Source organism: Protomyctophum parallelum (assembly GCF_964188405.1).
Source record: "Protomyctophum parallelum genome assembly, chromosome: 7".
NCBI classification, from domain to species: domain Eukaryota; kingdom Metazoa; phylum Chordata; class Actinopteri; order Myctophiformes; family Myctophidae; genus Protomyctophum; species Protomyctophum parallelum.
The window spans coordinates 25,049,206-25,067,047 of record NC_139705.1 but is presented as its reverse complement, the minus strand read 5'-3'; the positions used below and the strand labels follow the sequence as shown (position 1 = coordinate 25,067,047).

Below are 17,842 nucleotides of genomic sequence, written 5' to 3'. Positions count from 1 at the left end.
TTTTCATCCTTTGATATGAGGCCACACTTCAGATTTAAATTAAATATATAGATTCTTGTTTTAAATTAAATGTACTACCACTTTTATTGCGAAGGCAAGCAGTATTATGATGTATAATATTATAACGTTGGATTAATTTGCCTCTCAAACTTTCTGATCAAGACCCAAAAAGAGAGATTTGACAATTGCCCGGGACAGGACCCAAACAGTGAAAATATAGCTCTGGTCCAAGAGCATGTAAGGCTATGGACAAGAGCTAGTGAAAATAGAAGATCTACAAACTACAAAGAGCACAATATATATTTATTTATTTATTATTTTTATCTTTTCTTTAGAATTCTTTAGATTAGTTTGTTTGTTGTTTTACAATTTATGAAATTATTTGTAGGCCTACCCATAAAAATTGGTCCGTGACCCACAAATCGGTCCCGACCCACTGTTTGGGAAACAGTGAATTTACCTGCTTCACCGCCCCTTTTGGTGTTCCCTGTTATCCTTGGTTATCAATGATTCACCGCTCCTGACGTATGGCTAACCTCTACCAATAGAGTTCTCCAAGACAAGTGGCCAGAGTCAGCTTTCTCTAAGTTTTCTCTTCAGTCTTCACACTTTTCTCACTAAAGTTGTTCGTGCCGTGGTGTCATTGTAATTGTCCACAAATCAGCGACGCCCACTCACTACGATACAGGAGAAGAAAGTGAATATTCTCAATTTCTCATTGAGACTGAATGAACTGAGCTGCTGTGAACTGTTTAATACCGCTCATTGAACTTGCGACAGGTGAGATTACTTTTTTGTTTTGCTTTGTTGAGCGAAATATAGAAAAACGGTTGTTGATACAGAACATGCACTGGACACGTGCAGGCTCTGACATAACCCTGTTGATTGATTGATTGAATATTATTGAATACAGTTCTCAGAAGAAAATCTAATTTAGTCGGGCAATGTCTGATGCTGAGACAGACACATTTTAATTTAATTGATATTGTTATTATCCATTGTACAACTTATTTTTGTTGTGAATCAGAGCAAGTGCCTGTCGTCTTATATTCCTAAGAAGTAGTGTTGGAAGTGAGTTCACAACTTCACAGGAGCTAAAACATTGTGTTGTAAATGCCACGAGTGTGTGTGTGTGTGTGTGTGTGTGTGTGTGTGTGTGTGTGTGTGTGTGTGACGTGTGTATGTGTGTGCGTGTGACTGTGTGTGTGTGTGTGTGTGTGTGTGTGTGTGTGTGTGTGTGTGCGCTCGCGCGCGCGCGTGTGCGTGCTATTATAGGTCTACTGCTGTACCTGTATGGTGTATGTACTACATGTCTACATGTACTGTACTGTACCCTTATACTCCACCAGAAGTCATTAAGACAAGGCATATCTCCTTATATAATTTATAAGCAGTGACTAATATAGCACACCATACATTTTGGGGCGTGTATAGCTTACTTCTGAAAACACATTGACAGAGATTGAGCTGGTATATGAAAAGGGGTTGTCATTGTGGTAATACCGTATCTTGTTGTCGAGAGGGTCCTAAAACCCTCATGACATGTCATGTGTCACTATCTCTAGTGCTGTAACCCTCATGTCATGTGTTATGCTGCGTTCACACGGCAGATGCAAAGATACAGTCTACCATTCATTTTCAGTGGAAGCCAGCAACATATAGATACAAAGATACATCCGACGTTTGTTTGCTGCAAAAGCTTCAAAGCTACAAAGTTATTAAAACGTTGTACGTTGGTTTCAACTTCAGCTACAAGTTGTGTGTGTGTGTGTGTGTGTGTGTGTGTGTGTGTGTGTGTGTGTGTGTGTGTGTGTGTGTGTGTGTGTGTGTGTGTGTGTGTGTGTGTGTGTGTGTGTGCGTGCGTGCGTGTGTGAATGGGTGAACAATCTAGAATCAGATTCAATCTTTATTGTCACATCATATTACAAGTAACATGGGTGAAATTCTTGGTGGTGCAGGCTCATCATTGCAATTAAAAGATAGAGAGAAAAACAGTGCTTAGTACAACTAATCTACATGATACAATATGTATACAAAAAATAAATAATAGTTGATGTAGCCTACGTGTATATATAAAGGAGTCTCTACTAAAACAAGAGCCAAATTCAGTTCAGTCTGTGCAGTGCCACCAGACCTAGTTCTTGTTCAGCAGTCTAAAGGTGGTTTCACATTGGACGCGTTTTTCGGAAAACCGATGGAGAAACGCCACTAGAAATCCTTAATTGTCGACAAATAGAAACTGTTCAAGAGTCTGGTGGTGCTGCTCTCGATGCTTGTGTAACGTTGGATAAAGGCACCATTTACTCTCTTCTGCTGTGATCCTCATGTGTCATTTAGAATAGAATAGAATTTTGATGCTTTGATGACCACACATTGGTTCTGATTGGTTGTCTGTAACTTTAGTGATATTGTCAGCCTGTGTGAATCACACAGGAAAGTCTACACGACCTAAACATGGTTGTAAAACGTATCTTGAACATGCAAGTGGCAGTGTGTGCTATGATCTTTCCAGATTCATCTCACCTATACTGTTTTGATGCCTCTGCTTGTAAAGTAACTGGATGTGCAGACCTACTATAGAATTAAAATGAAAGGATCTTCGGTAAGACTTTATATTAACGTCGGGTCTATAATGCATTACATAAAGCATTATAATGCACTTATACTGCTTCATAACACTCGTTATGAAACATAAATGTTTATAATAATGAATAATAATTTATACCACACTTTATACCTAACTAACTTATAATGCATTATGATCAGCACTTATAATACCTTCTAAACGTTGTTATAAGTTGTCACATGATTATAAACATTCATAGCTAGTGCCTTATAAGTGCATTATGATGCATTATAAATGTGATTATAATGCAATATAGACCCGACCTTTAAGTAAAGTGTCAACGGATCTTCTTGTGTGTGTGTGTGTGTGTGTGTGTGTGTGTGTGTGTGTGTGTGTGTGTGTGTGTGTGTGTGTGACTACTTCCCGCACATGTTGATGGGTGCTAGAATGGCAAAAGAATATTTTCAATGTAAACCTGACCACTGATACAGGACACACACACACACACACACACACACACACACACACACACACACACACACACACACACACACACACAATGTCCACACTGCAGCTAATGTTCCTGCTAAAGTGTTCCAAACCAGAACTACCAGTTCCTCTAGTCTACATCATGTTGGCATAGGGGGACCAGCAGCATATTTTGAACAGGGTTGCCAAGTCCACTTATTTACCGCGACTTTGGGCGTGGGTTTTTTTCAGACTTGCGTGTTGCAAGTTGCGTTTTTTCTTTGATGCGTTTATTGAGAATGATCTACTATCCTTCTCCGTAGGTTTGGCAGAGTTTGAATCACATTGAGTGACAGACAGTCTGCTGGCTTGTCAGTGACATTCAGCCCTCTCATGAATATCTGTGTGCACGCACACACACACACTCGCATACATACCTCACTCAATATGCTACCAATGAAGTGTGTTGTTAAAAAATAACTCCCTCCCCCACACATACATGTGAAATGCTAATATTCTATGATGCCGCGGTGAACACAGACGGAGATATATATGTGTGTGGGTGTGAGCATATATTTGGGCTTGTTTTGGCTTGTTTTTCGAGATGAGATTTGGCTTATTTCTCTCGCGAGATTTGACTTGTTTTTGGAGGTGGGTTGGCTTATTTCTCTCACAAGAGTTTTCTTTACAGTTTGGGTGAATATCTCTTCTCTTCTCTGACAGATCTATGAGACACTGATGTAGTGTTGGTAGTGGGCACGGTATGGACCATAACCATGGCACACAGTAATGTGAGTGGCATCTCTTACAATGTTAATTTTGACAGCTAATTTAGTCAGTCTTTTGATTAAAATTAAATTTAGTTTTAGTCACATTTATGTCATCTGAAATGTTTAACTTTTAGTCGACTAATTATCATAAGATTTTAGTTGAAATCTACAGTTGATTTTGTCGACTAAAAAGTATTTTGGCGGACCTTGATGGCGTTATAATGCCTGATTTTACACTAGGATGCATGCTGAAAGTCGTAGCAGGATGCAACACCAAAACAAAGATATGTCTTTTAGTTCTACTGGATTTCTTCTCCACTACTCCCAATAACATTTCAGTCTAGTTTTTAATTTAGTTTTCCTCAGTGAAAAAAGTGTAGTCGAGCAACATTTTTCGTCATAGTTTAAGTCAACGAAATCAACAGAGATTTCTATTTGGTAAACGGTGCATTTATATTTTGTGTTTGTCGATTAAAGGTTCATGCTTACCCTGCTTACTCTGATCTCACTCCTGTAATTCATTTGGGATAAGAACATAATTCCAGCCTGCAATTCCTGGTCTATGTGCCATGATACGAGACCTACATGGTACCAGAAATGTTCAACTAACTCTAACTCTCAACTAAAACTAACTCTAAAAACAAAACAAAAGAAAAACAAATGCAAACGGACTCAACCTGTCAATTTCATGACATTTGTCACTGGCAGAGTTACAAAAGGGTAAATTAATGAGATGTAGGCCATCTTCTTCCTACATTAAAGGCATTGTTTAAATCAACTAGAGATGCTAAATGTGACAAGTATAAAAGTCATATAGATTATATTATTATTATATATTTCATATAGAATAAAGTATGCATTTATACAAAGTAAAATATGCTGTCGTAATTCAACTCTAATACGTACCTCTTACATTAGCACTGAGGATTATACTGTGTACAGTTATATGTATACAGAATAAATCATTACAAAAATATATATCTATTGTTTATGTCATTGTTATAATGTCCCTATAGTCAGTTTCACTTAATGAATGAATGCTTCCCTGTTTGACCTCCATGTGTATCCTCAGCTTCGTTCATCATCCTCCACCTCTGGTGATGAGGTCAACCTGGGACCTTCAGCCAATCCACAGTCAGTAACTCTGCTTTTTATTCAACAAATACTGTACATACTGTGTCTCGTGTCACTTTAGTATCCAATCGTAACCAGAGGTTGATTTGTCCACACTTAACGGGGAATGGTCCCATGGCGAGGGATTATTGTCGATGATGACTAATGCATTGTTAAGGAACTTTACCACCATTGCATTTTTAAAAATGGGGCATCTACTGGTGTGGGGATTTCCTTTATTTTCAACTATGCATTTAAGCACTTAATTTGTAACGACAAAATACACATGTATGCATACATGTACACTATGTACGTATGTATGTATGTGTAATAATGTGTAATGCATATTTATCTTTTCAGTGCCAAGCCCACTGACTTTGACTTCTTAGCTGTCATTGGAAAAGGAACATTTGGGAAGGTAAGGAGAGAGACATACAGTACAAATAACAGCTATAGACATACAGTACATTGTAGGAACATTTCGAACGAGAACAAGACAAAATGTGAGAGAAAGAAGAAGGGATAATGAGCTGCTCTAGGAGTGAAGGGGTAGACTGAGAAACGTTGCTCACGTTGTCTACAGCAGTCCCCATTCTTTTTTCTTTTAAGGTTTTTTGCAACTTAATGGCTGTAAAATGGATGTTTAGAGTACATAGTACACATATTGCATGCATAAACAGGGCCACAGACACATGGAAAGAGAGACAGAGAAAAGCAATAGCTATGTGTTGTGTATGTGGCAGGTAGCTGACGTCAAAAATAGAAGCACAAATGGATGTGCTGAGACAGGGAAAGCGATAGCGGAGCTGTTGCTAATGCTTAATTTATGCTCTGTTTTACGATGGTGTCACTTGCTGAAAATAACCAATCTACAAGCTTGTGTATCACCTATTTCTGGTTAATGGCACCGTCAAATGAGGCTTAAAGGCGTAGTGACATGAAAAATACGTTATTCACACTGGAAAAGATCTACCCAAAACCAGAACAAAATGGAATGCTATTTAGCTCTTAACTGAGAATACACAGTAGCAGAATACTTGAGCACTGTAACTGATCCAAAACTATGGAAAACATTAACTTAATATAGACTCAGTGAACACAGTCTTGCTAATGAGAAAGGCCACAATAGGCAGACCTGGCTCCCAAGAGAAGACAGACTATATGCACCCACTGCACACAAAACAAGGTAGAGACTGAGCTACACTTCCTAAGCGCCTGCCCACTGTACCAAGATATCAGAGTGTGAGTATGTGCAAACAGCAGCAAGATTTGTGAGCTGCTGTGACAAGAAGCTTGATGTCAAATGGAATACAAGCACTCAGGAATACAAATCATTGTGTGTACACTGTTTATACCCTACACTGTTTGCAGCAAATGACCTCGGTACATAGAAATACTATGTTATATAAACATAGCAACTAACTTTAATTAAATTACATTTGAATAAATTGCTGCTACTTGTCGCAAATGTATTTTATACTAAGTGAATGCAAAAACATTGAAATACTGCTGTCAACTTTTAAAAGTATAAAGCTAGAAAATGCACAATCTTTTTATTGTTTCACAAGATAGTATTACTCTATAGTGTTAATGTAACACAGCTCTGTTTACACCTTTATTTTATTCCAATTTATATTCAATCTGTATTTGTACATACATTGTTTTATCTTGATTGTCTTGTTCCACTTTTGATTTGGCAATGTAAACGTACGTTTTCTCATGCCAATAAAGCTCCTTTGGATTGAATTGGACAGACAGACAGACAGACGAACAGATAGTAGACACTGTAGACGGGGTCATAGGGAGAGAGACGACTGTCTGGTCCAAATGAGCCATGCTACTTCATAAATCATTAACTTTAGAGTCCGCTCAGATCTGCTTGGGTTACCTTGACGTCAGAGGATGGAATGGCAAAATATTAGGAAATGACATGACAGCGGGCCACACGAGAGACAATCCTGACAACTCATGTTGTACTTCCCATAACATCCCTTGGTCCACTCTGCAGATTTGTATCTCTAAATAAGAAGTATCTTTTATCATCAAGATATACCTGTTTTCATGTTTTATTTCTATCAACAAAGATCTCAGATTTCTCAGTATCATCCTTTTCCACAGATCACATAGCTGTGTATGTGTGTGTGTGTGTGTGTGTGTGTGTGTGTGTGTGTGTGTGTGTGTGTGTGTGTGTGTGTGTGTGTGTGTGTGTGTGTGTGCGTGTGCGTGCGCGCGCGCATGTGCGTGTGCGTGTGTGTGTGTGTGTGTGTGTTCACATAGGGATTTGATGTAACATCTAGATAATGCTGTGACAAAGTGGTGGTTCTGAGTGTGTACTAAACAAACTGGTAACATGCTTCCATGCAGGTCCTGCTTGCCAAACATAAAGCCGACAAAAAATTCTATGCCGTGAAAGTCCTGCAGAAGAAAGTCATCCTGAAGAAAAAAGAGGTGGGTTATGCTACTCCATTTTCAAATCCTCTCTCTTCTCTTCTCTTCTCTTCTCTTCTCTTCTCTTCTCTTCTCTTCTCTTCTCTTCTCTTCTCTTCTCTTCTCTTCTCTTCTCTTCTCTTCTCTTCTCTTCTCTTCTCTTCTCTTCTCTTCTCTTCTCTTCTCTTCTCTTCTCTTCTCTTCTCTTCTCTTCTCTTCTCTTCTCTTCTCTTCTCTTCTCTTCTCTTCTGAATTCTCTTCTCTTCTCTTCTGAATTCTCTTCTCTTCTCTTCTCTTCTCTTCTCTTCTCTTCTCTTCTCTTCTCTTCTCTTCTCTTCTCTTCTCTTCTCTTCTCTTCTCTTCTCTTCTCTTCTCTTCTCTTCTCTTCTCTCTTCTCTTCTCTTCTCTTCTCTTCTTCTCTTCTCTTTGCCTCCAATGGAGCTTTCAATAATAAGTCCCACCTATTATAACCATAGTTTTTATGCAAGATACTGACTCTGTATGAGCTGTTAGGGTTAGTGTCCTACAGTAGATAGACCCTAACAGTTCATATAGAGTCAGTAACTTGATATAGTGCATTAAAAAAACACTCATAAGTGCAAAATACTAAGTTATTTTCAGATCCTCAAGAGGTCATGGAAATAATTATTTGCCTCCTTGGTGAGCGCAACGTTAATGTTACAGAAACAGGATGTGCATCATTGGATGTGCAATGTGCATATATTTAAGTGGTTCTGAGTAGCTGAATAATTCAAATGTTATAGTGGATATGAAAAATGGCAAGGATGTGACAAATCTGGGATCTGTGAATTTGCACAAAAAATTGCATAATACAATGCACTGAAATTAATAACTCATTGGTGTGTGTGTGTGTATTATATTCCTGTGTCGCTGCAGTAAAGCAATAGCGCTGCCTGTAGAAAATGACAGATATTATGGTTATGATCACAATCTAATCTAATCTACAACTTGTTCTGATCTTTGTACTCAAACTGTACAACTCCATGAAAATAAGCTGCAACAACGTACTGTATGTAGAAAACAGCAAGTTATCCCCATACATTTAACACCTTTGTGGAGTACCTGACTGAACCACAAACACTTGGAATCAAATCCTCTAATCTGCTGTCAAACCAGGCCTTTAATTGGAAGTGCTTTCTCCTGTTTGAGATCGGGCAGTATGTGTAGAGAGAGTGGTATTGGATCATGGGTCAACTCAAGTTGAAGTGTTATTTGACTATCATCCTCTCTGTGCTTTTACTCTTGACAGGTACGTGTGTCATTTTGCACATTTCTGTCTCATGCCGTTTGTTAGATGTAAATGTTAGAACAGTCGACTACTATAATGCCCTGAATAATGCTTTCTGGTCAAAATGCTGCTTTCCATGAACTAGAATTGTCTACACCTGTAAATACCCATTAATAATAATAATAATAATAATAATAATAATGATAATTAAATAAATTAATAAAAATGGAAGTGGAACGCAAACAACCCTAAATTGATTAAGAAAAAGAGAGAGAGAAACTATGTAAGTGTAAATTCATACCATAATATAAAGAGGCAAAACACAATGAAGTGGGATAGTTCCATACAGCTGTGTGCAACATACAATGAAACACCATTCATATCCCTGAAGTCTTTCTGTCAGGTCTGACTACCTGCTACCAGATCAAAATGTAATTGTTCCTTGTCTGCTCGTCCTAACCTGATGGTGGTAATCATGTGATGACACAGGGAGAAACAGATGTGGTTTATTTTCGTTCACCGTACATCCTCTGATGTAATAATAATGCTTTGCCTCCTCCTTTCTTCATCCCACTGCCCCATCAGTCATATTCCGTAGCCTTGTGATTCCTGTACATCTCCCTTCTTCTCATCAGCTCCCTTATGATCCTTAATCTCTTAAATGTTCTATACTTGTTGGTCTTGTCTTTCCACTGTTCTTGCAGCACCTTCGTCAGTAGCTCTCCATCCGACCTATCTCCTTCTCCCTCCTTGTCTACATCTCTTAGACGACTCTTTCTCCCTGTAACACCCTCCCTCTCACTCCATATTTATCTGCCTTTTCTTTCTTCCGTTCTGCATCGTCTGTGATTAGTTCTCTAAAGGTCAAAGAGTATTATACTCTATGATAACGGTGGACTTAGGGATTTGGTGCCTGGCCAAGCCATTCTACCGCTGCCTCTCTTCTACTTTGGCATTCAAAGTGAAAAGAGAGGAATTGAGGACAAGCTCCTGCAGTCAATGACCTGTTTAGGAGGATTCACTTGTGTATCTACACGGCTTGATTCTGTAAAAAGTAAATATGGGTCATCTCATTATGCCCCCCCCCCCTAGGACTTACTAACATTATGTAATTATAGGAGAACGTTTCAAGGTTTTCAGGAATGTTAAAAAAAATCAATAACAATAACGCAATAAAAAAAATGAAAGGTCTGGTGACATAGACAAAATAACATCTTCTATTTTTGGAATATAGGTCTTAAAGTGGTTAGATTTAAATGATCACTCTGAATATGACTTTGTGCTGATCAACCACTCCTTCTCCCCCTGTAGCAAAAGAACATAATGGCAGAGAGGAACGTGCTGTTGAAGAGTCTGCAGCACCCATTCCTGGTGGGACTCCATTACTCATTCCAGACCCCAGAGAAGCTTTACTTTGTCCTCGACTACGTTAACGGAGGAGAGGTACAGCAGTACACACACATCATCTGTGCCTGAATCTGACATAGGAAGATAACAGTAGAGTTCAATAGACGCACGCACGCACGCACGCACGCACGCACGCACGCACACACACACACACACACACACACACACACACACACACACACACACACACACACACACACACACACACACCACTTGGATTTTGTCAAATCAAACAGGATATCTAAATTATTAACTTTTATATTACCATGGAGGCAATTAAGTTGTTGCTGAGTGGAACAATAAGTCCTTCCAAAAGTAACACGTCTGAGATAATCTCTAAGCAATAAATGAGATCTTAATCCCAAAACACATTCACTCACCCCATTTCATTCCTCAACTAAATTTAAACGAATGCTTAGCAATAGAGGGACAGAAAACACACTGCTAGAGAAGGAAGTAGTTGATTAGTTGATTAGTTATTTTTGTTAAAATACATGTATTGATCCTTTTAGTTGTCATTGATTATATAACCTCCCCACCTGAGTTAATATATTTATCAGACCTGATAATCGATAGTACTGGAGAGAGGCCTTCATTTCAGATGTCTTGCCAGTGTGTCTCTCGAAGTGTGTGCCAGTGTACTTTGACATGCAGGCTAGCGTATTTTAAATTATTTGAATAAAGCATGTTCAAATGTAGTTTCATCCTGTTCTGGATTGAAGTGAACTATGGCTGAGACTCCTGATTTGGCTCTCTGAGTTGCTTTCTGTTATGTATTCAGCCTATTCACATGCAATGTGCTTTCCTGTAGTTCAGCTGTGGTAGGACACAGCAGGCTGGACTGTAACAATGTTCCTAATAAGTAATCCTTTATGTTCAATCAGCCAAGCTGCATTGGCTTGTTACCAATATTACCCCACTAGTGGCTTGTTTCCAACCATAGAGGCCCTGTTGTACTACTTTTACTGCACCACCATATCCAAGGCTTTGAATTGTTACATTTATTTTAATATTATGTATAAATATTGGAACTATTCTTCCTAGTGTGAAAAGGGAGTAATAGACATTGGTCATTGCACGTAGCATCACGCCGTCCACCCTAAGATTGTTTAGGAGCGCACACACACACGACACACACACATACACGCACACGCACATGCACATGCATCGATTAAAACCAACCTTAATTTCACACCAACAAACAAAGTTTACAAAGGCTTAACATAGGAATAAGCCTGAATAAGCCCATCGGGTGACCTGATAACTCCTGTAGCGTCGGGGTTAAGTGACGTGCTGATTAACGTTGTCCAATGCAACACTGGTAATAGAGTACCACAGTCACAGTCACTACACACTGTAGTACAGTGTGTAGTGAGTTCGCAATGGGTTCTCCTGCCAGATTTTCTATTTTGCCTACACCCACTCTTCAACAATGAATTCTGAAGTGCATCATTAAACTTATAGTAATTTCCTGTGTGGTAAGTAAAAATATTTAGGACGACCGTTGAGCAGATTCTACTCTATGGCTCCGAGACATGGACACTTTCAAAGAAACAAGAGAATCGGTTGGATGACACTTACACCCGCCTTCTAATGAGAGCGCAAAATCTGTCTTGGAAGATCCACCCTTCGACTAATCTAATATACGGCAACCTTCCCCGTGTTTCTTCACTGGTCCAATCCAGAAGAGCGCAGTTTTCCGGCCACTGCTACCGAGCTGACAATGAGGTTATATCTTCCCTTCTTCTCTGGAGTCCTGCCTCAGGGCGGACCAGAGGTAGAAAGCTGTCGTTCCCTGATGTCATCGCTAGGAACACATGCTTCAGTAGGCAGGAACTGGGGGTGGCAATGAAGGACCGGTGCTTCAGTAGGCAGCAACTGGGGGTGGCAATGAAGGACCGGGAAGTCTGGTGTAGCATTGTGGAATCCATGATCTCGACTGCGGTCGAAAAATGATGATGATGATGTGTGGTTCAGAAATCATGAAAAGTGGGTTGGTTTGTGGAGATGATCTTGTTGAACTTAATGTGTGGATATCATATAAGCCTATAATAAGTTTGCTACAGGGTGTATTTTCTTCAATTATCTAAAATCCAATCTAATGCATAAAATCTGTGGTAGAAACCCATGATGGAGGTAACTTCTGGGTTGGCCTTAAAAACAATGTTGTCATTGTGCTATTGTACTATTTTAATTAGCTTCCCTCTTGCTCTTCTTTCCTTTTCATTGTCTCTTTGGTCATCGTCATGCTGTCACTTTGCCCTGTCTCTCCATCACTGGCTTCTTTTCCACACCTTCATGTCTATTCTCTTTCTCTCTGTCACTCCTTATATCTTCCAGTTGTTCTTCCACCTCCAAAGAGAGAGGTGTTTCTCAGAGCCCAGAGCGAGGTTCTACTCTGCTGAGGTAGCCAGCGCCATCGGCTACCTCCATTCGCTTAACATCGTTTACAGGTCAAACATGCACACACATTTTGAGTCAATATACAACCAAACAGAATAAACAAAGATTTCACAACTGTTATTGTCAAACTAAAATGTACTTTTTTGGCTTATTAACCCTGTTATTTTGTCTATTGCAGAGATCTGAAACCAGAGAATATTCTCTTAGACTCACAAGTAAGTTTGCCATAGCTGAGGCGAGATAAAATATTTTGCTAAAACATATTTGGACAAATCTGTTTATCTGGAACATGAGCACACTGTTGTATGTCTGCATAATTTATTAAGTATGTGAAAGCACTTATATTTATATATTTTGCAGGGCCATATTGTTTTGACAGACTTTGGACTGTGCAAAGAAGGTGTGGAGCCAGAGACCACAACCTCGACTTTCTGTGGGACTCCAGAGGTGAGGAAATGACACCATACATAACACAGACATATCATAATGTCTTTGGCTTCACCAAACATCTCATACGTAAGAGCCATGCATCACATAGAAACACCAACCTGAGTTTGGAAACAATATATTTTCTTCCCAAAACATAATTTAAAAAACTAAGAAAATGAAAATGCTAGTGGCAAGTCGTGCCTCTGCCTCTTAAGAAAGCATACACATGGTCATAATGAGGACATGCCAAAAAATGTAAAGATAAAGTCCCTAAAAATCACATTTTAATGACTTCCTGACATATATGATAGACCCATATAAATATAAATAAGTCTTGATTTCATTCACCCGTTTGATTCCCATTGCTCACGTTCCTCCACTCGCATAACACTGTGATTCGTGACACACCTCTGTTTTTGAGCTAAACTTTGAAAAAAGGTTAGCAATAAAGCCATTTCACGATGTCATTAATTGCTACCACAGCCAGGTGGTAGGTAATTAATTAGAGTCACCTGGAGATTGAAGTCTGATTGAGGGTTGAGGGTCACACGTGCACGAGTGCAGGGGAGATCGAGGCCAACGATTTTCTTTGAGGCATGGCAAAGACTACTGTAGTATGTTTTCCCCTCTGTCCGACCGTCCATGTGTTATTGTATTACCATGTTTTCTGTTCTTGCTTACTGTAAATCGCTCTGGATTAAGAGCGTCTGCTAATGCCTAAATTGTAAATTGTCTGTGTGTCTGTGTGTTTGTTACCACCTAATCTCCGGCACCGTTGGCCTGGTCGCTACGAAACTCCCTGGATGCCAAGTTTGCCAATGCCGAACCTCTGCCCCACATTTTCTAGAGCGGCCTGTTATAGCGCCACCATGAAAGCAGATTTTTGCTAAACACATTTTCTTTCATATATTACTCATACACATTTTATCCATACGCACACAAATTGGTACAGAGTATCTCTGTAGTCATCTGATAAACACAGATCCGTCCCATTTTCCATATTCCATCCCAATTTGGCTAGTTTGCAGGATTGGTCCGTTTTGAACAAAATGCCTGAAATCATGAACGCAGCATGTGATTTATGTGAGAATTTGCACTCAAAACGTACTACAAAATTCCCACTATAGGCAGAGGACAAAATGCCACTGTCTCCATTATGAAAAACTGTGTGTACTGAAATACTGCAAACCTAACACATTGTTGAGTAATCAGGATCTTTCCCTAGAAGGTCAATAATTAACACATTTACCTATTCCTTCATTTGATGTCTTCTTTTTCTCTCATGTTCTCCTTTGCCACCCTCTTCATAGTACCTGGCTCCAGAGGTTCTGCGTAAGGAACCGTATGACAGGACAGTAGATTGGTGGTGTCTGGGAGCTGTGCTCTACGAAATGTTATGCAGTCTGGTATGTTATATTTTGTAGAAAATAAATTTGATTCAATATGTATATTGTTGCTCTATTACGTCTGTAACAATAACATGTATGTACATGTTAACAGTACAGTGTACTGTAGATTAGAGATGTCCCGATACTGTATCGGTATCGAGAAAAGTATCGGATGGCCCTTATTTGTCATATCGGGTCATATCGGTATCGGCGAATATGCCAGTCTAACCACAGATCCGACACAGGGGTCAGGGGTTAACACTATGGCAGGTAAATAAAATGTTGGGATATGTGGAGTTTGCTTTGGAGTTGCCCAAACTGCAAGTGCACATTTGAGTGAGGACTCTGCTATAAACACAACACGAGATATAGCTATAAACACAACATGAGATCACGACACTGGTATCGGTATTCAGTATCGGTATCGGCTAACACAGAAATTGAGGTATCGGGATCGGATCGGAAGCGAAAGAAGTAGATTCGGGACATCCCTACTGTATGGGCTGTAAGTTGTGATGCATTGCACCTTCCTCAGGGTGTTAAATACCGGTAATAATATGTTTTCACCTCCCTCTCCAGCCTCCATTCTACAGCCGTGATGTTGGTGAAATGTATGATGGCATCCTCCACAAGCCTCTGCCGATTCCTCCAGGGAAGTCTGATGCTGTGTGTTCTCTCCTCGTGGGCCTCCTTCAGAAGGACCAGCACAGACGCCTCGGGCCATCGCTGACTTTGTGAGTGTCTCATATGCGGCATAGTTGCCGTATATTCCTTTGCAGGAAATGGATAAAAGAACTTGTTTCAATGGATCAAATCTAGTTATTATTTTGTCACAAGCTCTTGTTATTGCTTTTCATTGGTTAAATATTGAAAACCCTTACGTCCCTATTTTAGGCAAAGATTTTCAAAAATCCTCCTCCCACCAAAAGGATCCACAATTAAATTAAATTCAATCTTTATTTCAGGTTCATATCACATACCAGAAGACAAATACACAATCAATAAATAAGCCCACATAATCTCACAGTCTGTAGAAGCTATTGCGCCAGTGTCGCCAAATCATGGAAGAGAACCGATTAGAACTCTTCACAGGGTTGATTAAAATCACAATAACACAGTTGTCAGACTCTTCTAAACGACACTTGAAATTGTATAGTTTCAAAGTGCTTGACAGGTGCCATCTTGCTACTACCCGGCCTCAACAGCAACCGTAAAGCATCATTGTATGCAACCTTTAGTTTTTGCATGATGTAGGCTCTATAGTTAGGTGAGCATGCAGTATACAACAGTGTACAAAATGCATTGAAAAGTGAGACCTTGACATCTGAAGAGCAAATTTCCGCATTAATATGTTTGCCTGGGCATACAGTTTGCAATGTTGTCTACAAGCTCGTTATTTTTGCACAGTACTGTCATGTGCCTAAATAGGTTATTCATTTAAGACAAAACCAAAAAGATGAAATATGGAGATGGAAAGTTTCTGTCCAACAGCGACAATATCATAACTACACACACAATGTCTATTTGTTATATTCTGACTGACATTGTTTATAGTCATAGTATTGGAGGCTGGAACTAGATAAGATAGAAAGTGGATGTGGTATATGACATGATTATATTTTGCTCTTTTGTTTTCAGTTAGAAATAAAGAACCACGTCTTTTTCTCTCCAATCAACTGGGATGATCTTTATCACAAAAGAATCACTCCTCCTTACAACCCAAATGTGGTAAGTTGGATTTTTTCTCGTGTCTCAGAGTGTCCACTGTCTACCAGTTTGTTGTATCACTGCTGCTAAATGAATCCACACTCACAAAATAAACAAGGCTTAATCTTTGTGTGTGTGTGTGTGTGTGTGTGTGTGTGTGTGTGTGTGTGTGTGTGTGTGTGTGTGTGTGTGTGTGTGTGTGTGTGTGTGTGTGTGTGTGTGTGTGTGTGTGTGTCTGTGTGCGCGTGCGTGCGTGCGTGTGTGTGTGTGTGTGTACGCGCGTGCGTGTGTTTGTGTGTGTGTGTGTCTCTCTCTCTCTCTCCTGTCTTCCAGAAAGGTCCAGCAGACACTCAGCACATCGATCCAGAGTTCACCAGAGAGATGGTTCCAAACTCTGTGAGCCGGACGCCCGAGTTCAACGCCAGCACCAGCTCTAACAATGCTTTCAATGGTTTCTCCTATGTCTCCACTGAGGACAGCTTCCTGTGAAGCAGGACGTTACTGTCAACAATGTAAATATATAAGAAAACAAATCTAACTGGACCAGTCGCAAGGCACAGGGTTTTCAAAATCTTTTCACCTGGGAACACTATACACACATGAATCTTGACCCAGGTTTAAACCTGGGTCAAGACCCAGAATGAAAGAAACACAGCTTAAATATATCTGCCCTACAAAGCCAAAGACCAGTATTATTCATAATGGTATAATTTAAGAGCAACATGGACGGTGCTCAATAGCATTTGTAGTCAAGCCAAGCATAATTAGATTGAAACGCTAATAACTTTAACTGTGCCATTTACTGTAAAGCTGCAACTGAACTCATATGTTTTATTATGTCCTCTTTTTGTGCGACTCTAACACCTGTGATTTGAGCCAAGATCTCAAATGATTTACGGCACATCCAAGTGGGAACCAGCCATGGCCTGGGGAGATGTGGCGTTCAGGCAGCGATACTTTTCATTGGTATAGTAAAGCACCGCAAACTACCTACTGTACTGTGTACTGCAAATCGGTACACACAGTATCTTTATAGTCATGTGATCAAGATGGATCTGTCCAATCTTTCATTCCATCCTGATTGGCTAACATTGGCTTCCAAAGTTTGCAGGATTGGTCCATTTTGAACAAAATCCTTCAAATCATGAACGCATGAGTGAGCGATTGCTGTGAAACTTTGCACGCATATTCCCAGTACTAGGCTGTGGAAGAAATGCCACCCTTTTCACATTGGCCTGTTATAGCACCACCAGGAGGCAACAATAACCTACCTAACCTGGCAAAATACCTGTGCTCACTTTGTCTAGACAAAGTTCACTTTGTCTAGTTTAAAATAAGTTATAAACTAGCTTTTTAAGCTTTAAAGTTAGGGGGTAAGTGATATTTTTGTTTAGTTTTTTGGTTAAAAAGTTGAGTTGGGGCCCAGGCCGTAGCGTAACGGTCTGGGCACCGGACTGGTAATCCAGTCGCAGTGTGCCGCGGGTTCGACTCCCGGACCCGACACGGCCTTTACTGCATGTCATCCCCCCATCTCTCTCCCGTTTCCTGTCAGCCTACTGTCTGTCCCTTCAAAAATCAATAAAAGGCGTAAGCCGCAAAAAAAGTATCTTTAAAAAAAAAAAAAAAGTTGAGTTGGGCAGATTGTGTGGTTCTTGTCTTTAGTACAGTAGGGTGGAACAGATGACGGAGCATTCTGATGCAGGATTCTTCCATTTAAATCACTTTATTCTCACAATATTTATAATCACACAGAAATAAGATGGTAGAGAGAAAAGCACATTGTAATGGTGTGTTGACACATTCTGTCCATAGTTTAATTAGTTTGACTCAGACCAGGTGTGGATCCATCATCACTCATTGCATAGTTATCCTTTTCTTTGTATCTATTTCTTTCTTTGTTATTGGGAGTAGAATT

At 39.8% G+C, this 17,842-nt stretch overlaps 1 protein-coding gene across 1 annotated transcript; it reads left to right on the top strand.

Annotated features, from left to right (window-relative positions):
• The first annotated feature begins 563 nt into the window (after positions 1 to 563).
• Positions 564 to 17,341, top strand: LOC310861318 (serine/threonine-protein kinase Sgk2-like). Its single transcript, XM_083768730.1, is given in 14 exon segments — positions 564 to 780; positions 3,758 to 3,825; positions 4,877 to 4,938; positions 5,278 to 5,335; positions 7,282 to 7,365; positions 9,905 to 10,036; positions 12,341 to 12,453; positions 12,582 to 12,618; positions 12,764 to 12,850; positions 14,143 to 14,238; positions 14,800 to 14,938; positions 14,941 to 14,954; positions 15,859 to 15,948; positions 16,261 to 17,341. Coding segments are annotated over 13 exon segments (1,083 nt in total). The 5' UTR covers positions 564 to 780; positions 3,758 to 3,810; the 3' UTR covers positions 16,417 to 17,341.
• Positions 17,342 to 17,842: the final 501 nt, after the last annotated feature.